Below are 21,049 nucleotides of genomic sequence, written 5' to 3'. Positions count from 1 at the left end.
TTTTTTGCACATTCTTCTTTGCAGTATAGCTCAAACCATACCATTATAGTTTTGCTGCATGTTTAGGCTTTTAGAAACCTCTGCTCCAGTCTTAAGTCTTTTGCAGCCACTAACAGGTTTTCCTCCAGTGTTGTCCTGTATTTAATTCCATCTTCCCATCAACTCTGACCAGGTTCCCCACAGCATGATGCTGCCGCCACCATAGTTTACTGCTGGAAAAGTGCTAGGGTCACAGACTGATGTGCATGTTAGTTTACGAACCCAGATTGTGTTTGTCACATAGGTGAAAAAGATTACATGGTTGTCTCACTGACGAGCACCTTTTTACACATTTGCAGTGTCTCTTAGATGGCTTGTGGTAAACTATAATAGGACCTCTTATGGGTTTCTTTCAACAATTGATTTTGCCACTCTTTCATAAAAATCTGATTTGGGGAATGCATGACTAATAAATGTCCTTTTAAAAGGTTCTCCCACTTGAGCTCTAAGTCTCTGCGGCTCCTCCAGAGTTACCACGGGTCTCTTGGCTGCTCCTCTGACTGATACTCTGCTTTTGCCAGCCTATCAGTTCACATGTATGGTGATGGTTCTGTAGGTTTGCAGTTGTGCCAAACACTTTCTATTTGCCAATGATAAATTATCATAAGTGCTCTGTCACACATTCAAAGTTCAGGACATTGATTCTAGTCCTATCCCTATTTTAGGCTTCTCCACAACTTTATCCTTGACCTGATGTTAATTTTAGTCATCCTGATGTTGTTTCTTCACTGATGTTCCCCAACAAACGTCTGGGGCCTTCACAAAAAGGCTGAATCATACTGACATAAAATTACACACCGCTTACTATTTACGCTACTTGAGAAGGCAATTGATTGCAATGGATTTTATTTAGGGATATTAGGGTGAAGGAGCAGAATGCAAATGCACGCCACTGTTTTCAGACTTTTAAACTGTAAAAAAAAAAGAATCACTTCTCATTTTTGCACTTGTGTTGCTTTATCAAGCAAAATTCTAATAAAATGCATTGAAATCTGTGGTTGTGATGAGGTTAAATGTGAAAGGTTCAAGTGGTACAAATTGTTTTGCAAGGCATAGTAGATCATCTGGTAAAACAGTACGCTTTTTAAGATATGAGCTGATTATGAGCATTATTAAAATACTACGTGGCTACTATAAGTAATGACAAACCAGTTATAATACATTGTCTCATAATGCCGTGAGACATTTTCAATTGTTCTAAAATATTACAACTGCCCTGTTTTACTGAAATGGGTTATTGAACTGAAGAAGTACACAGGGAACCATTTTATTGCAGTTTAGGTTTGATCTATGAGGCACCTGAGCAGCTCATAAATAGAAGGCACTTTTATTAGTTGTTCATATTAGAGGTTTAGTAAGTAAGGGCCGAGTATAATGCTTTATTTATTGTCTTTTGAGGGTTGAATTCAATTTGAAGCATAGTAAGTATGTAAAAATGATCTTGTATTAGTTTTGTGAACTACTTACCAAAGGAGCAAAGGATCCATGTAGAAAAATCACAAAATATGTGCTACTTATAGATGGAGCCCAAGCACAATGCCCCGTTTTAAAATCCCCAAGAAAGAGATCTCAGCACAACTACTACATTAAGCCTTAAAGAATAAAAATCAGCCCTGTGCTTTAAAAATTCAGCGCGACAGCTCACCTGCAGACGTCAGAGCCAGGGATGTACTGCGACAAGCGTGAGTGTAACAGAGGAATAAGGCGCAGGTCCACCCATCTCTTGTCCCAGCGAAGCCCTGGAGAAGTGGGCCAGGACGAGCAGGACAGCGTGTCCTGTAACAGTGTGAAGGAGAACTTAGAAGGTTTTTTTTTTTTTTGGTGTGCAATCGCACACATTTCAAGTGGTACCACTGCTGCAGTTACTGATGCTGCAGATGTACAAACAGGCAGCAGATTAGAGCTGATTCACCCCTTTTCAAACGGTAAATATAGAGCGTCATGGTTATCACCGCGCAGTGACAGCTGCATGGAAGAAAATTAGCTGGCAGTGATGACACAGCTACATGGTTACCGGACAGTTATAGAATTAGTCAGTCAGTCTGAAGAACAGTACCGTGTTGTTGGGGTGGTAGTTCAAGTGCAGGCCACTGTCACACAGAGGAGATGATGTCCCACTACTCTGGTCGCTGGGGATGCCTAGAAATGAAGCAGGGACACACAGGCCAAAATATTTTACATATTATACAAAATATGAAACTCAGATCCTCTCCTCCATCTGTTTCCCCAACAAAAGCTTGTTACTTTGTTCCGCTCCGTTGCTGGCTCCTGTTTTGTGCCAATTTGTATTCAGTTGACTGACTGACGGCCAGTCAACCTGGCCTACATACGCATATGAAAGGATTTTACAAAAGCTTTCATGTCTGATGATGGGCTGAAGTTCTCTCACAAGACACAATCAATTGCACCACAATGAGCCATGAGTCAATTCTTTCAGTTTGGTCTTCAGTGCCTTTTTCTGGAGCTCAAATGAGTCTCTACTCCTGTTTTTCACTCTTTAACAAAGCAGCTTTTTTGGTCTCAAAAAGACAACCAAGTAGTCCATTTATCATGCTTAGAAATGTATAGTTGAACCCAGATATTAACATACACTGTATAAAAAGACACAACCTTGTTTTTTTTTTCTCACTGTCTGAGATTAAATCAGATTAAACTTTTTCTGTTTTAGGTCAGTTAGGGATTACCATATTCTTTTTTCCATTTGCTAAGTGCCTGAATAATGTGCAGTATAATTCTTTATTACTTTCTTCAAAGTCACTAAAATTACTAAGCCTTTAAGCAACTTGGGAAAACCCAGATGAGTATGTCATGACTAATTCATAATATTTAAGTAAAATGGAGGCACACCCTGGATGTATTTTCATACAACATCTAATACACATTGCTTCCAGGTGCAACATCATGGGAAAATAAAGAAAATCAGCCAGGAAGAGAAATGGGGAACTTAATATGTCCGCTTGTCCTTTGGGTACAATTTCCAGATGCCTGAAGCTACAACACTGATCTATTTAAGCAATTGTATGCCAGTATAAATACCATGGCAATGTGAAGAAATTACCCAGTTCAGAAAGGAGATAGGTTCTTTCACCAAGAGATGAACATGTTTTGGTGGGAAATGTACAAATCAACCCCAGAACAAAAGTACCTTTTAAAGATGCTGGCTCAAGCTCGTAAGAGTTTGTCAATATTCACAATGGAATGAGCAGTGCATTGCTGTGGGCTGAAAGGTCACTTGGCAAAGAACACCCCATTTTACGCTACCCAAAGCAGTCTAGGTGGCGCATAACAACAATAATGAGATAATGAGTGCCAACTGCAAGGCAGGTACATAAATGTTCTTATATTTGCAAAAAAAAGTGACTCCAGAGAAAGAAAGAAAGAAAGAAAGAAAGAAAGAAAGAAAGAAAGAAAGAAAGGAGAATCTTGAAGAAAACAGGGAGGGGGGGTCAATTCAGAACTAATAATAGGGTTTAAGAAAACCAACCTCCTCCAACCAGCAATAGAAAAGAACGAAAAAAGACTTGTAGCAAACTATTGAGAAAGCTCGAGCTAGGATACCCACATTTTTAGGCCCAAGTCTAAAATTAAAAGACAATTACACCAAATATGAAGGAAATGTATGTAAACAATTAGCTTTGAAGAAAGTTTAAAAAGATCTCCTCATTACTCTGGCATTTAACAAATCCAAACTCGTACTCGTACTTGTACTTGTCGTCTTCCGCTTATCCGGGACCGGGGGGTCGCGGGGGCAGCAGACTCAGCAGAGACGCCCGGACGTCCCTCTCCCCAGACACCTCCTCCAGCTCCTCCGGGGGGAGCCCAAGGCGTTCCCAGGCCAGCCAAGAGACATAGTCCCTCCAGCGTGTCCTGGGCCATCCTCTGGGCCTCCTCCCGGTGGGACGTGCATGGAACACCTCCCGAGGAAGGCGTCCAGGAGGCATCCGGTATAGATGCCCGAGCCACCTCAACTGGCTCCTCTCGATGTGGAGGAGCAGCGGCTCTACTCCGAGCCCCTCCCGGATGGCCGAGCTCCTCACCCTATCTCTAAGGTAGTGCCCGGCCACCCAACGGAGGAAGCTCATTTCAGCCGCTTGTATCCGGGATCTCGTTCTTTCGGTCATGACCCAAAGTTCATGGCCATAGGTGAGGGTAGGAATGTAGACCGACCGGTAAATTGAGAGCTTTGCTTTTCGGCTCAGCTCTCTCTTCACCACAACGGACCGGCACAGTGCCCCCATCACTGCGGCAGCCGCACCGATCCGTCTGTCGATCTCCCGCTCCATTTTTCCTCCACTCGTGAACAAGACCCCGAGATACTTAAACTCCTCCACTTGAGGCAGGAACTCCCCTCCAACCTGAAGAGGACAAGCAACCCTTTTCCGGTCGAGTACGATGGCCTCGGACTTGTAGGAGCTGATCTTCATCCCAGCCGCTTCACACTCGGCTGCGAACCGCCCCAGCGCATGCTGTAAGTCTTGGCTAGAGGGGGCCAGCAGGACCACGTCATCTGCAAAAAGAAGAGACGAAATCCACTGGTCTCCAAACCAGACCCCTGCGCCTAGAAATCCTGTCCATAAAAGTTATGAACAGGACCGGTGACAAAGGGCAGCCCTGCCGGAGTCCAACATGCACCGGGAACAGGTCCGACTAAGTGCCGGCAATGCGGACCAAACTCCTGCTCCGCTCGTACAGGGACCAGATGGCCCCTAATAAAGGGCTCCCGATTCCATACTCCTGGAGCACCCCCCACAGGGCATCACGAGGGACACAGTCAAATGCCTTCTCCAGGTCCACAAAACACATGTGAACCGGTTGGGCAAACTCCCATGAACCCTCGAGCACCCTGTAGAGGGTATAGAGCTGGTCCAGTGTTCCACGGCCGGGACGAAAACCACACTGCTCCTCCTGAAGCCGAGGTTCAACTATCGGCCGGACTCTCCTCTCCAATACCCTGGTGTAGGCCTTACCAGGGAGGCTGTGGAGTGTGATCCCCCTGTAGTTGGAACACACCCTCCGGTCCCCGGTCCCCCTTCTTATGAAGGGGGACCACCACCCCAGTCTGCCAGTCCAGAGGCACTGTCCTCGACCACCACGCATTGTTGAAGAGACATGTTAACCATGACAGCCCAACAACATCCAGAGACTTGAGGTACTCAGGGCGGATCTCATCCACCCCCGAAGCCTTGCCACTGCAGAGCTTTTTAACCACCTCGGTGACTTCAGCCTGGGTGATGAAAGAGTCCAACCCCGAGTCCCCAGCCTCTGTTTCCACCACGGAATGCGTGATTGCAGGATTGAGGAGATCCTCGAAGTACTCCTTCCACCGCCCAATAATGTCCTCAGTCGAGGTCAGCAGCCTCCCACCCCCACTATAAACAGTGTTGGCGAAGCATTGCTTCCCCCTCCTGAGGCGCCGGACGGTTGGCCAGAATCGCTTCGAGGCCAACCGGTAGTCCTTCTCCATGGCCTCACCGAACTCCTCCCAGGGCTGAGTTTTTGCCTCTGCCACAGCCAGGGCTGCAGCACACTTGGCCTCACGGTACCCGTCAGCCGCCTCAGGAGTCCCACACGCCAACCACAGCCGATAGGACTCCCTCTTCAGCTTGACAGCATCCCTTACTGCCGGTGTCCACCACCGGGTTCTGGTATTGCTGCCGCGACAGGCACCGCAGACCTTACGGCCGCAGCTACACGCAGCAGCATCGACAATAGATGCGGAGAACATGGTCCACTCGGACTCTATGTCTCCAACATCTGGTCAAAGCTCTCCTGGAGGTGGGAGTTGAATACATCCCTGGCCGAGGGCTCCGCCAGGCGTTCCCAGCAGACCCTCACTATGCGCTTGGGCCTGCCAAGTCTGTCTGGCTTTCTCCTCCTCCAGCGGATCCAACTCACCACCAGGTGGTGATCAGTGGACAGCTCAGCCCCTCTCTTCACCCGAGTGTCCAAAACATGCGGCCGAAGATCTGATGATACGACAACAAAGTCGATTATCGACCTCCTGCCTAGGGTGTCCTGGTGCCAAGTGCACTGATGGACACCCTTATGTTTGAACATGGTGTTCATTATGGACAATCCGTGACTAGCACAGAAGTCCAATAACAAAACATCACTCGGATTCAGATTGGGGAGGCCATTCCTCCCGATCACGCCTCTCCAGATGTTACTGTCATTTCCCACGTGGGCGTTTAAGTCCCCTAGCAGAATATTGGAGTCCCCGGGAGGGGCACTATCCAGCACCCCCGACAGGGACACCAAGAAGGCCTGGTACTCCGCACTACCGCTCGGCCCGTAGGCCGAGACGACAGTCAGACACCTATCCCCAACCCGAAGGCGCAGGGATACGACCCTCTCATCCACTGGGGTAAACCCCAACACGAGATGGCTGAGCTGGGGGGCAACAAGCAAACCCACACCAGCCCGCCGCCTCTCCCCATGGGCCACTCCAGAGTAGAAGAGAGTCCAACCCCTCTGAAGGAGATGGGTTCCAGAGTCCACGCTGTGCGTGGAGGCGAGCCCGACTATTTCTAGTCAATATCTCTCGACCTCCCGCACAAGCTCAGGCTCCTTCCCCCCCAGCGAGGTGACATTCCACGTCCCTAGAGCCAGCCTAAGCATCCGGGGATCGGGCCGCTGAGGTCTCCACCTTCGTCCGCCACCTTCGTCCGCCACCCAATCCTCTTTGCACCAAATCCAAACAATATCAATAATCCTAACCAGCCTAAAACAGGCAACTTTTAGTCTGATTTAGTGTCACATAGTGAGAAAAAAGGTCATGTGTTTGTTTATGCACTGCATATAAACTTCTGGTTTCTACTTTAATTTTTTTTGTCTTAAGGAGGCTTGAATTTATTGTTTCCAAGACAACCACTTCCAGACAGAAAATAAGACCAGCTAAAAATAATCCTGGTTAATTACTTTCCATTGCTTCAGCGTTTTGTGGAGAGTTCTTACATGTGCAGTCTTCACACAACGGCAGCTTCAAAAAGGCTGGAGTCTTCTTCAGGAAGGACACCGTCAGAGTTACCTCTTCACCTGCGTTTCTCAAAACCTGCACCTAAAAGTTACAAAAAGGTGGTCATGTTGTTATGGAGGGACATGTAAAATGTGTAGTTTTATTGCTGGGAAAGTAGTGGCATGGCAGTGTCTGGCAAAGAATGAAAATCAGAGATAAGTGATTAAAACAAGCTGCATAAGACTTCTTCAGTTGCTTATGAGAAGAAATGAAAGAGGAAAAAAGTGGCTTTACATGCCAAAAAGATACACATCATCAAAATAAGACAAGATAAGATGTTGAAAGAGTTGTTTCTGTGTAAGAAACTATGAAATATGAGCTGACGGCTTACCACTTCCTCGTGGCGATAGCTTCTGACATTTATTCCATTTATCTAGAAAACAACAGTAACATCAGTACACTGAATAACATTTCACCAACTAAGTACTAAAGCTTTATCTTAAAAAATTATTAATGATAGAAGCACATTATAGTGCTTTGCAAAAGTACTTCTTAAACTTTTTCACAATTTGTGACATTCTAACTACAAGTTTCAGGTTTGGAATTTGACACAAAATAATTATAAAATGTATTAAATCATGATTTTATGTAATGCACCAAAACAAAGCTGCATATAATTGTGAAGTGGAAGACAAATTATGCATTGTTTTCAAAATTATCTTTGGATAAAGCTCTGAAAGGCATGGTGAGCATAAGTATTCAACCCCTTAGGCCACTTCCCCATGAATTTTGTGGTCAATTAGATTTAGGTTTGAACTTTGAACCAACAGAGACATTTCAACATGTTTTGATCTAAACCATTCCATTGTCTCAATGGCTTTATATTTAGTATCGTTGTCCTGCTGGAAGGTGAAGTTTCCTGTCGATCTCTTGTCTTCTGCAGCCTCTAACGGGTTTTCTTCTGTTTTTATCCTGTATTTAGTGCTGACTTAGCAGTCCTCATTAAAGAAAGCCATGCCCACACCATGCTACTGCCACCACCATGCTTACCAACTTAGCAAATCTAGAGACTGAAATTATTGCTCATTTTCCAAAATAGATATGCCAGTCAGAATGAATGGAATGTTTCTGTGAACATCGATTTTCAAGTCTTACATCTGGACTTTGACTAGGAGTTTTATTTTATAAGGTGGGTTTTATATGTGTTTAGCTCCATCCATCCGCACCAACATGTATCACGATGTGGATGGTCTGACCAGAGTGATGTGCACTGTTAGTTTTTCTCCACACAATGCATTTTGAATGTAGCGTAAACGTTTTGGTCTCAATTGACCAGAGCACTTTCTTTTATATGTTTTCTGTGTCGCCCTTTGGGTTTGTGTCAAATTAAATAGGAATTCTAATTGCTTTCCTTCAGTAATGATGTTCCGTAAAGGTTACATTTATAGAGTCCAGAACTGATAGTTGTCCTGTCGATAGATTCTTCCACCTGAGCAGTGATTCTCTGCTGCTCCTCCAGAACGTCCATTGGCCATTTGAATGTTTCTTTAATTAATGTGATCTCTGCTCTGCCTGATTGTTCAAGTAGGTAGTGTTGTCTTGGAAGGCTTGCACTTAGACCACCTCATATATTTTTAGATGATGGATTGATGTTTAAAGCTTGGGATATTGTTTTTTTTTTTTAAACTAACTCTTCTTTACAATTCTCTACAATTCTCTCTTCGTCTGGTGTGTTCTCTAACAAACGTCTGAGGCCTTCACATAACAGTTGTATTAACAGTGAGATTAAATGGCACTCAGGTGGACTCTAATCACTAATTAGGTCTCTGAAGGCAGTTGGTTGCACAAACATTTATTTAGTAGTAGCAAAATAAATGCCACACTTTTCAGATTTTTATTTGCAAAGAAATGTTGAAACCCATGTATATTTTTCTTTTCACTTCACAATTATGCAGTACTTTGTAGCTCTATAACCCAAAATCCACAGAAAATGCTTTGAAGGTTTTAGTTGTAAGATGGCAAAATAAAAAAATTGTATGAATGTTTTTGAAAGGCACTGTAACTGTTGTGCCTTCTGCAATGAAAAGTGTAAACATGAGCATCATAATTACATGTCTCCCACAGTTACCATGTGGGAGATCATGTGCAACTTATTTTTAATTAAGTCCTTTGGCTGAAATATATGTGACAAATGGGACCTTTGCCTATGTGGATGAGTAATTATTTCACATAGTTTCCGGGACATGTGGCACATGAATTATTAAATATACCATGTGTGTTATTTTGCACAATGAGAGGAGGAAACATTAATGTGACATTTTCACCTGAAGGATGCCGTCTCCGATGAAAAGTAGCCCAGAGAGTTCAGCTGGAAACAAACAAAGCGACAATAAACACTTTATAGCAAGTAGGAATTAGAGGGCAGAAACATCAGAAGACAATTGCATCTTTGAAATTAATCTTATACCTTTTTGTTCTTTTGATATTTTTGATATCACAACAGGGATTTTGTGCTCTGCTCCGCCCTGTGGAGGCAACACAGAGTAAAATGGAACATAAAGGAGCCAAGGGTGTTTGATGCTGCTGTTGTTGCAGTTCGACAAGGAAATGATCAATAACATTTGTCCACACTCGACTTAAAGAAGCTTGGATGTGCAGGCTTATCAGCTGAGATCTAAATTACCTTGATGCTGAGACCGAACCCTCCAATCGTCTGCCGTCTGATCGTTACAGTCCTCTCCTGCAGATTGAGGAAAAAGATGAGCTTAAACTGCTGTCAGGCATGTCAGGGATCTCTCTTAAATTCAAATGTAGTTATAATCAAAGGGCATAAATCCAGATGAAAAATTAGTTTTAAAAGCACTCCGTTCACTTTTAATATGCAATGAAACAGCCATTGTGGAGTCATATGGTGATTGTTATTTTGTCTTAGGTCCACATGAATGATTATGTCCTTGATCTAATTAAAACAAACTAATTGGCAAAGCTTTGCTACTATATGGGGAGATCATGATCTGATGTTCAATTATACGAAGCAGTGGAACACATTTTATGGTTAGTTGGATGAGTTAGAATGTGACTTTGATATTTTTGTCATAGCAAGAACTGAGATCAACATTAATCTTCACTAACTGATTATTTCCCCATTAGTCTATTTTCAACAGTCGTGAACAACAAAAAGAGGCTTTCCTTATATATTAAAATGGTCACTTTAAAATATAACCTGTAGCAAATTTAGTTTGAAATTCAAACTGATATTGAAGACATTAGGATTCATGAATGGGGTAGGTACTAAAATAATATTAAAACTGTCTCATCTGGTTCTACTTGTCCTAAAACTGACAATGAACTCCTAATTTAGTTAAAAAGAAATAAACTAGAAACTGTTATCAATTGAGCTGCTTGTTGTACTGTGTGTCATTGTTTTCAATGCATTAACTGTAAACAGTGTTATGATTCATATCCCTTCAACAAATAAAAATAAACAGTGTTTGTAACAATAATGAATATCTCCATAACCTTTCAAATTCGATACCTGGCATCCAGATGTGGTCATAAGTTCACATACACACAATACAAGCATGGATGTCATACCAATTTTCGGATTTCATGTACTCAACCTTTAATCAGTTAGGATCGAGGTGTTTTTACAAGGGAAACCAGGCCATACATTTTTGTTGGAATGAAAATAAAACTTACAACAGCAACAATTTTTAAAGACAAAAATTACAAGCAAGTTTGAAAGTATTGTAGATTTTGTTTCTCAACACAGGGTTAGGGTTAGGGTATAATTATACAGACAGGCTTATATACAATCATTGACTCCTTTGGTGAATACACTGGTGCAATTACCACAAATACCAGCTAAGCGCATGTTAGCAACTCAAAGCATTCACGCATCTAGATGTGGTAAAGATGGTTTGCTAAGGTTCAAACCCTGTCTCAGAATGGGGAGAACCATCTGTTGGGTTTACAGAAACTGCTCTGAAAAAGAGAAAATATCCAGTAAGGGGGAGTTGTGTTAGAGAAACAATGCTTATTGATGTCAGAGGTCAAAGGAGAATGGGCAGACTGGTCCGAGAGGATAGGAAGGCAACAGTAGCTCAAATAACCACTTGTTACAAACAAGATATGTGGAATACCATCTCTGCACACACAGAAGAATACATTTTGGTGCAAATGGGCAACGAAGCCTTGAAGCAAAGAAAACCACAGGACCCGCTACCCCTGTCGGCTGAGAATAGGAAACTGGGGCTACAATCCTTACAGGATTTGTCACCAAAGTTGGACAATTACAGATTGGGAAAAGGTTGCCTGGTCCAAAGAGTATTGGGTTGCTGGCAGGGTTTTAATTTGGTGTAAACATGAGAGCATGCTGCTTTGTGTCAATAATTCAGGAAAGTGGTGGTAATGTATGGTGTGTGGGATATTTTCTTGACACACATTGGACCCCTTAGTACAAACTGAGCTTGGTTATATGCCACAATTTGTGTATTGCTGTTTATCATAAATATGCCTTCATGACCACAGTGTTCCAATCTTTTGATTGATTCTTCCAGCAGGATAATCCTGCTCAATCTAATAGAGCATTCTGGGAGGTCGTGGAATAATATCAAGGTTGTGCAGCTGACAAAACTGCAGCAACTAGGTGATGCTATCACGTCAATATGGACACCTTGTTAAATCTGTGTTATCAAGAATTAAGTCAGTTATGGAGGTAGATTGGAGCCCAACCAAGCATTAACACGCTGCCAGTGAGTATAGGATACATATGTCCCATAACGAGATGCAACTCTCGGTTGTGCTTGAAAGTGTGTGTTTTGGAGCAATGTTTTTTTTCTTGGTCCATCCTCTCAATCAAAGTTGAAGCAGATCTCTCTGGAAACTAACCAATTTTAAAAAATCCTTATCCTGACTTAAAGCCACTTGTGCATGAAAGTGTGACAAAATATGCAGCCAGAAAAACTCCTCAGTAAATTCAAATGTGTGTACCCAATTCAATTTCCTAAAAATCAAAAAATAAATGTGTGCATTCAACATTCCATATTGGGAAAAATTATTTAAATGCATTATTAAAAGTCCAAAATATTATAATATTAATGCCTATGATGAATGTATAAAGATATTTGGAACTATAGGCTTGCCATAGTTTTGCTTGAATATAACGATTTCCAAACAAAAATATAGAGTTTGCAAACAGTAATAGCCAACAAAGTCTCATGTATTTTAAACTCCCACAAGCTTTTTGAGGCAAAACCTTCAATGATGCATTTTTTGGCCAGTTGGTGCAAATAAGCGTAACACTGTTGAAGCATGTCCCTCCTCAGCCTTATCAAACTGGTGCCAGATGGCGACCCAGGCATGACAGTATGGGAATGTGTTGGAACAGGAGGAAGGCCAACACATTCTGCCAGAACAAATGAAACATAAGGTCCCTCAGTCCACTCGTCTGTCTCCGAAGCAGTAAAGTTTAATTTCGAGGGGAAATGTAACTTGTCTACAAGGTTAAAAACATCCTTACTTCACACGCTAAAGATGTGTTTGGACTTCTATTCTTTTGACCTTTTCGTAGATTAGTAACAATGTTTCAGAGGACGCAAACCCCCATTTGTCTGTGAGGACTTTTATCCAGGAAAATGTTATTACATGAGTGCCATTTTGGTAAAGGCCATGGTCTTCAGCCTTTGAAGACGAGTGCTTCTCAAGAAAAAGCGTGCATTTATAGACGCAAAGGAAAAGCTGTCAAAGATGATGACAAGTGAGTGCTAAAACTTTACTTAACACATCGAGATCACTATTTAATGAACATACTTCATTTATAAGGCATGAATCTACTGATGTAGATGTGTTGTGAGCACAGGCAAAATCATGACTTTCACTGGTTTACTTACGCTTGAATAAAAAGGTTCTCCTGAAATGCAGATGACATCTTGTTCCTGAATGGTCAGAATATCTTTGGCCAAGTGTAGTCGAATATTAAACGGCTCTTCATTACCTTCTTGCATCAAATAAATCCCAGTCTTTGTCTGCGAACAGTCAGAGAGATAAAATCATTCATCATTCCTCCGTGACTAAATTAACTGGCCATGAAATGAAATGTCATTGAGAACTCTCGCTACAGGATGAACATGGAAATTAGTTCTGGCTGATGTCTGTTATTTTCCTTTTTTTTTCCCAATCCTTTAATTGTTAATGCTAATATCAAAACAAATAGGCAACCATTTATAGCAGAAAATAAAGAAAATAAAGATGGATTTATGACTTCAAATAATGAGCTGAATTTTGGGAGTCCTAAAAATGCTGGGTTTTCTGAGTGCTTTGTATTATTTCGGAGACAAAGGTACTCAGATTGTATCATTTTATTTAGCCTGAGAGAAAGACTGATGACAAATGAGGAAGCTGTGACATGAAATGACAGAAAAAAAGTCAAATCAAATGTCTACGTTTGTTTCTACTTCATATCAGGCAAGAGTGAGGACTGTGTGTGTGTGTTTCCAACGGTCCCTTTACAACATGCTAATTCGCATAAATTTGCATTCTGCATCTCCTTCCCTCTTTCTAGGCTAATTGTGATGCCAATCTCGTCCTTGACTTAAAAAAAGGTCTGAATAAGAGGAGCACCTTCACCTGATGAGACTGCTAATAGAAGAGATCCACCAGTGTCAGCATCCTTATCACCAAGCATATGACGTTTATGAGCAGATAAGACACTCAGCTTCATCGCTGCTGCAGGTTTATACTTGGGTAATAGTCATTTTATATCTTTAGGTTGTGATGAGCAGCATAAGGAACTGAGACAACCCCCCACCTGCAGCCACGGTGTTGGAAATTAAACACGCAAGGCATTAATTCACATTATTTGAAGTAATATGTGTCTGTGTAAGCATCATTAGCAGAGCAAAATGAGGGCAGTAGTATCTGTGTATTATTGAGGTCAGGCAGCGTCTCACTTGACTAAGTGTCGTCTGACCTGCTGTGCCTCTTATACTGCAAATAATTAGCCTTATCTCCCATCTTATTTTAAGGCGCACCATCACTCCCTTCCTAACAGTCCAATCTGCATCATCATCTTTGGTCTGATATAGAGTGCATTAAGTTTTATTGACAGCATTAGTTGTGAAGCAAGGACATCTTATTCTAAACAGGCAGCATAATACTAAGAACACATTGGAATGAACCTTATGCAAGGTACAATTAAAAGCCTTTTTTTCCCTGCTATTTTCAACTATATTTAGTAAATAAAGTGCGTTGAAAAGTACTTCAACCCTTCAAACCTTTTCACCTTTTGTCACAACACAACGAAAAACATGTATGTATGTTATTGGGATTGTTTACAGGGCAACACAAAGTTCTGCAAAATTGTTAGGTGCAAGGCAACTGGCTTGAAAAATAGTTTATAAATAACACATTGTAAAGTGTGGCATGCGTTTGTTTATAGTCACCTTAGGTCAGTAGTATTTCTCCATCATCTTTGCACAGCAAGACTGAAACATTTGCCAGTTCTTCTTTGAAAAATAGCTCATGCTCAATCAGATTGGATGGAGTACATCAGTGATTGTGAGTTTTCAGGAATTACCAGAGATTTTCAATTGGACTTTGATCTGCACTTTGACAGGGCCATTCTAAAACATGAAAATTATTTGACCAAAACCATTTTGTTAGAGTTCTTGTCCTGCAGGAAAGGGCAGGAAAGTCTTGCAGTTCCTACCATCTTTGTTTTTCCAGGATTACCCTGTATTTAGCTCCTTGTATATTCCCATTAATTTTTAACCAGTTTTCCTGCTGTATCCTTACTGCATGTTATTGTTATTACCATGTCTCACAGTGGGGATGTTGGGTTAAGCGTGTATAATTTGTCCTTAACACACCCATCAAGACAGCATGATGCTGCCACCACCACGTTTGGCAGTAGGGATGGTGTGTTCATGTTTATGTGTGGTATTAGTTTTCTACACATATTGAATGTAGAATGCATTCCCGACCCAACCCTGTTTTAAACTTCTCTACCTCCTTACCTCTGACCTGACCTGGGTCCTTGGTCTGGGTAATACTGTTTGTTCACGTACACTCACCGGCTACTTTATTGGGTACACCTTGCTAGTACCGCGTTGGACCCCCTTTTGCCTTCAGAACTGCCTTTATCCTTCGTGGCATAGATTCAACAAGGTACTGGAAACATTTCTCAGAGAGTTTGTCCATCTTGACATGATAGCATCACACAGATGCTGCAGATTTGTCGGCTGCACATCCATAATGCGAATCTCCCGTTCCATCACATCCCAAAGGTGCTCTATTCAATTGAGTCTGGTGTCCGTGGAGGCCATTTGAGTACAGTGAACTCACTGTTATGTTCAAGAAACCAGTCTGAGATGATTCGTGCTTCATGACATGGCGCGCTATCCCGCTGGACGTAACCATCAGAAGATGGGTACACTGTGGTCATAAAGGGATGGACATGGTCAGCAACAATACTCAGGTAGGCTGTGGCGTTGACACGATGCTCAATTAGCACTAAGGGGCCCAAAGTGTGCCAAGAAAATATCCCCCACACCATTACACCACCACCACCAGCCTGAACCGTTGATACAAGACAGGATGGATCCATGCTTTCATGTTGTTGACACCAAATTCTGACCCTACCATCCGAATGTTGCAGCAGAAATCGGGACTCATCAGACCAGGCAACGTTTTTCTAATCTTCTATTGTCCAATGTTGGTGAGCCTGTGCGAATTGTAGCCTCAGTTTCCTATTCTTAGCTAACAAAAGTGGCACCCAGTGTGGTCTTCTGCTGCTGTAGCCCATCCGCCTCAAGGTTCGACGTGTTGTGCGTTCAGAGATACTCTTCCACATATCTTGTTTGTAACAAGTGGTTATTTGAGTCACTGTTGCCTTTCTATCAGCTCAAACCAGTCTGACCATTCTCCTCTGACCTCTGGCATCAACAAGGCATTTGCGCCCACAGAACTGACGCTCACTGGATTTTTTCTCTTTTTTGTACCATTCTCTTTAAACCCTAGAGATGGCAGTGCGTGAAAATCCCAGTAGATCAGCAGTTTCTCAAATACTCAAACCAGCCTGTCTGGCACCAACAACCATGCCACGTTCAAAGTCACTTAAATCACCTTTCTTCCCCATTCTGATGCTCGGTTTGAACTGCAGCAGATCATCTTGACCATGTCTACATGCCTAAATGCATTGAGTTGCTGCCATGTGATTGGCTGATTAGAAATTTGCGTTAACGAGCAGGTGGATAGGTGTACCTAATAAAGTGGCCGGTGAGTGTATGTTCTCTAGCAAACATCTGGAAATTTCACAAAACAGCAAGAGAGTAAATTCCACAGAAGTGGACTCTGAAGACAATTGGTTGCAATGACTTTTATTTAGGGATACAGAGTAAGAGGAGATTTTTATTAGTAAAGAATATTGCATAACACATTATTTACTTCCATTTCACAACTATACACAATTACAGAAAATCCAAATAAAATACACTGAAGTTTGCAGTTGTACAAAATGTGAAAAAAACAACACCGGGAACAGTGAATACTTTTAGTTAAATAAGGGACTCATTTGTAAGACTTGTTTTTACATGCAAAATTACATGCACTATGCAAAATTTCTAACTGAAACTTCATTTCTTTATACTTTGCTTCTGAAGAGGCGTATTTTCCTATAAGCTTTACAAGTGGTGCTGGTACAAGTGATGGTTAATCTTTTTTGCTCATTTTTAGACCAGTGCCGGAGCATTTTTAGTTAAATGTTTTGTTGTTATACCACTTAATTCAAAAGAGAGAGCTTGTTTCTATGTCCTCAGTGTCATATTAAAAATGAAACGTTTGCAACTTTTGGCCAAAAACGTTTCTCAAGGAGTTATTAGCTAACATCTTGGCTAAAGTTGATGAATAACGATGCATCTATCAGGTTTTGTTTGAGATACTTGCTGCTGTTTTTTCACAAATTTTCAAGGCCATGATTTCAAATACGTTTCATCTCCTGTAAGATTTATTTTTGGTTGAACACTTCTTGATTTGCTTTTTAACCACATATGGTGAAGCACAATAACAGGTCAGAACATCAGATTAAAAAAAGCACGCAAAAGAAAACTTGCAAAGGCTTTTAGAAAGCCTGATATATTTTTTTCATACTCCTTTCAAGTATTAGTAGAAGTTCTGACTCCCTGGAAGGGATGTATAAGGAAAATAAAGGTTTTTCGCAGAGTTTTGTAAGCCCCTATGAAAAAATGTTTTTAGTTTTTACAAAGATCATATGAGTATTTTTCACATATGTGTTCTTTAAGTTACAAAAGAGTGACCAGAAAGGAGGCAACAGAATGCATGACAAAAAAGGTTACCCAGTTTGGCAACCACAGAAGAGTGTATAAACAGCACATAATTAGAAGGTTGAGCAAGTGTGTGTTTCTTCTGTGGTAAATGAACTGATCTCAACAAGAAAATAAAATGTTCTGACCTTAAGCACTGAGTAAAAACAGAACAGAATGTAACACTGGTCTGGTAATGAACTCAGCATACAAATTTAATCGATCGTTCAAATGACACATTTTCTTAAGTTCTCTAGGTTCATCCTAGAGTCTGTTTTGAAATGGATTACACCTACTTTAGCAGCAGAATAAAAATCATATTATATTAAATCTCTGATTGAAAAATTTTTTACAGATAAGTACATTTCTTCAACCCTGAAATTAGTTAGTTAAATGAGGCACCAGGACTCTGAACGAACATGAAGTCATAGTGGTTAAGAGTGGTACGAAAGTAAATGTTTTGTATTATAATTATGTTTGCTTCGTGATGAATGACAATCCATTGGCCACATTTTGAAATAAAGCCCATGGCTGTAGTTTACACCACAGTTTAACAAGAGAATGCTTAAAAGACTAAGACTGACTGATATTGGACGGGTAAAGCAACACTCAGTGGCAGTTCAGGATGATTACTACCACATTGGTCGATTTGCTTACATAATGTCACCTGTGGTACATTAAAGCATTATGCAATTACAGTGTCTTGCACAAGAAAGCATAAACTTTGAACTTTTTCATATTTGATCACATTATTACTACAGACTTCTATGTATTTTGTTGTGATTTTAGGACCAACACAAACTAGCACAGTATTTTGGGTTTCAAGAGCTTTGTTTCTCAATAAAATCTGAAAAATTAGGTGTTCATTTGTATTCGTTGCCCCTGAGTAAGTACCTTGCTGTAATTACACCTTCAAATCTTTTCAGGTGTTCTTACATTCTTACCCAGATGTATTTGCAAAATGCCTAAGCTCAGTCAGACTGGATGGGTCTATGACAGTGTCATTGTCCTGCTCAAGTCTTTTGACGCCTCTTACAGGTTTTCTTTCAGTATTGTCCTGTAGTTGCTCCATTTATCTTCCTATCAACTCTACTAAGTAAACCCGTTTAAAACTATCTTTTGCTTTACCCCCCTGCATTGTTCTTTGGTATTAATGATATTGTTTCATCACTAATGTTCTCTGACGATTTTTTAAAAGCCCTCACAGAACAGCTGTTTGCACTGGATTTGTCTTGGGGATCAGCATAATTTAGGGGGGGTTAATACAAACGAACAATATATTAAAAGCCATTTTATTGTTTATCCATTTCGCCACTTTGTGTTGGTCTATCACATACAATACTAATAAATTACATTGAAGTGTGTGATTGCAAAATGACAAAATGTGTAAAGGTCTAAGAGCCAAAAATACTTTTGCCAGTTGCTGTATAGTTTATAAATGAAAAAACGACAGCTAGCCTAGTAAAAAACAGACCTAAAATACACTGAAGGTATAACTATAGAGGTTTATACTGCAATGACAGTGAATGCATTCTCATACCTAAGCTATGATTCCATCCTGTGTATCCTGACTGCTGCTCTATAATCCCTGAATGTTTAAAGCCAAGACAAACTGAGTGTCTTTAAAACTGGTACTTTGATATATTTGATTGGGATGTGTAGAGTAAAAAGAGGGAGGAAAAGCATTGTTGAACATTGCTCACATCTAATGAAAGCAATGAAGCTGCGAAGAACTGTTGAGATTTCGTCTTCTCAGGTTTTTTTTAATATATATTCGCACACAGTTACTGATCCGGTATTAAGAATGTGGAATTTAAAAGCTTTAGTTTCTCTCTTTAGTCAGCAGAGGTGGGCTTACAAACAGCTTGCCAACACAGCATCAGTCATTTCTCCATCAGAGCACACATGACTTACTAGAACGTCTGATAAAATACGGTAATTAACATGACTCAGGCAAATTTGACATGTGTCAGAATAATGTCCATGTCTATAATAAAGTCCTTCATGTGAGTTGCTCTGAATGCAATTCCTGATTTTTGTTTTCTTATAAAACATTTGTAGAGATGTACCTCGCCCCCCACTGACTATAAGTCAGATCCTCATGTGTGACATTATTTTATCGGCATGCAGAGCTGGAGCTGAGTGCTTATCACAAACGGTCACTTGAGATTCATGTGGAGATGCATTCTAATGTGAGGTATGAGCTAACGCACGCAAAGTTCTTCCCTTGTGATCGGATCACCAAGGTTGTAATTATTTTTTTTATGTTTTTTATGTTTTAATGTATCAGGACTAAAAAAAATAATTTTGGTCCAATTTTATTTCCAACATTCCTTCAGTTAGTTGAGGTTTGTAGGCTAGTGGGAAGGTACACATATGACAAAACCCACATGATGTGTGTGCAAGACATGCATCTTTTTCTAATTGTAATGTCAACTTAAATATTTAGCATACTAAGTGAGACCTGAAGAGTTGGAGATGTAGCTGTTTTTAATGCAATTTCTCTAAGCATTGCATAGTCTAAAATTGAGGTGGATTCACTCTCCATTCCTTGAATATTTTTCATTTATGTATTATTCTTGACTTTGTTTGGGAAATACCTAATAGCCCCTCCAAAATTGCTAGATAGCAAGAATTTCTTCTTTAAGCAATTGTTGCTATCCATCAATTATTATTGCTGATATATTCTGGGCTACTGAATTAACACACACTGGACCAGCAAACTGCCCAAACTCCTGTTTTTACTTGCTGATGATCAAAATATCCATTGCATGTTATTAGCAGCACCTGGCTACTGCTTTCAGTCTAACAAATAATTTTTTCAACATCTAAAACAAAAACCCTGGAACTAAAGGAGGATGTACATGATTTTAGTACATATTAATACTAAGATGCCATACATCTATCAGAACCATCTTCTGAGTTGATAAAGTAGAAACTATAAGGCAAACTGTGAGAAAACAAAAATCTTGTGCTTCTCTTTCTAACCTTGAAAACTGGCTCAGAGTTTATCTGTTCTTTCTTTCTAGGTGAAACGACTAAAGACGCTACATCCATTAACATTTACTTTTCCTTCCCATAGAAAGTACTCCTGGATCAGTGCTTCTTTCTTCTCTTTGTGTCTCTGCTCTGTTCTCTCAAACCCCCAGTCGGTCGTGGCAGATGGCCGCTCACACTGAGCCTGGTTCTGCTGGAGGTTTCTTCCTGTTAAAAGGGAGTTTTTCCTCTCCACTGTCGCTACATGCATGCTCAGTATGAGGGATTGCTGCAAAGTCAACGCCAGTGACTGTCCACTGTCTCTACATGCTCATCCAGGAGGAGGGAATGCTGCAAGTCACTGACTGGATGCAATCTGCTGGGTTTCCTTAGATAGAAAAACCTTTTATCCAATTTGAATAAATAACTGAATCTGAGTGCACTGTTCAATGGTTAGGATTAATTGGAATGTATGTACCTGACTTTTGTGAAGTGCCTTGAGACAACATGTGTTGTGAATTGGTGCTATATAAATAAACTGAATTGAATTGAATTGTTTCTAAAACTCAGTTTTACAATATGGAGTTTTACTCTCTAGCTTTTTAAACATGCTGGAAGGCTTAATGTTGTGTCCTACAGCTTTAAATGCTTGGGCACTGTTGGGACCATAGCCATGGGTACAAAATGAAAGGCCAGTACGAACTTTTCTGGAACTTTCAAAATAAATCGCATTAACCTACTTCCAGCATAACCAGAAACA

At 40.9% G+C, this 21,049-nt stretch overlaps 1 protein-coding gene across 2 annotated transcripts in view; it reads right to left on the bottom strand.

Annotated features, from left to right (window-relative positions):
- sntg1 (syntrophin, gamma 1) overlaps positions 1 to 21,049 on the bottom strand; it is a 73,675-nt gene that overhangs the window by 30,830 nt on the left and 21,796 nt on the right. For both annotated transcript variants that reach the window (XM_047367556.1, XM_047367557.1), the window contains exons 4-11: positions 12,886 to 13,020; positions 9,678 to 9,734; positions 9,462 to 9,519; positions 9,319 to 9,362; positions 7,386 to 7,427; positions 6,994 to 7,096; positions 2,096 to 2,178; positions 1,685 to 1,815 (exon numbers count right to left, since the gene is read on the bottom strand). In XM_047367556.1, coding sequence (XP_047223512.1) covers positions 1,685 to 1,815; positions 2,096 to 2,178; positions 6,994 to 7,096; positions 7,386 to 7,427; positions 9,319 to 9,362; positions 9,462 to 9,519; positions 9,678 to 9,734; positions 12,886 to 13,020 — 653 coding nt within the window. The remainder of the gene's footprint in view (positions 1 to 1,684; positions 1,816 to 2,095; positions 2,179 to 6,993; positions 7,097 to 7,385; positions 7,428 to 9,318; positions 9,363 to 9,461; positions 9,520 to 9,677; positions 9,735 to 12,885; positions 13,021 to 21,049) is intronic.

Source organism: Girardinichthys multiradiatus, chromosome 6, assembly GCF_021462225.1.
Source record: "Girardinichthys multiradiatus isolate DD_20200921_A chromosome 6, DD_fGirMul_XY1, whole genome shotgun sequence".
NCBI classification, from domain to species: Eukaryota; Metazoa; Chordata; class Actinopteri; order Cyprinodontiformes; family Goodeidae; genus Girardinichthys; species Girardinichthys multiradiatus.
The sequence above is the reverse complement of the archived record's forward strand: the minus strand, read 5'-3'. Positions and strand labels throughout refer to the sequence as shown.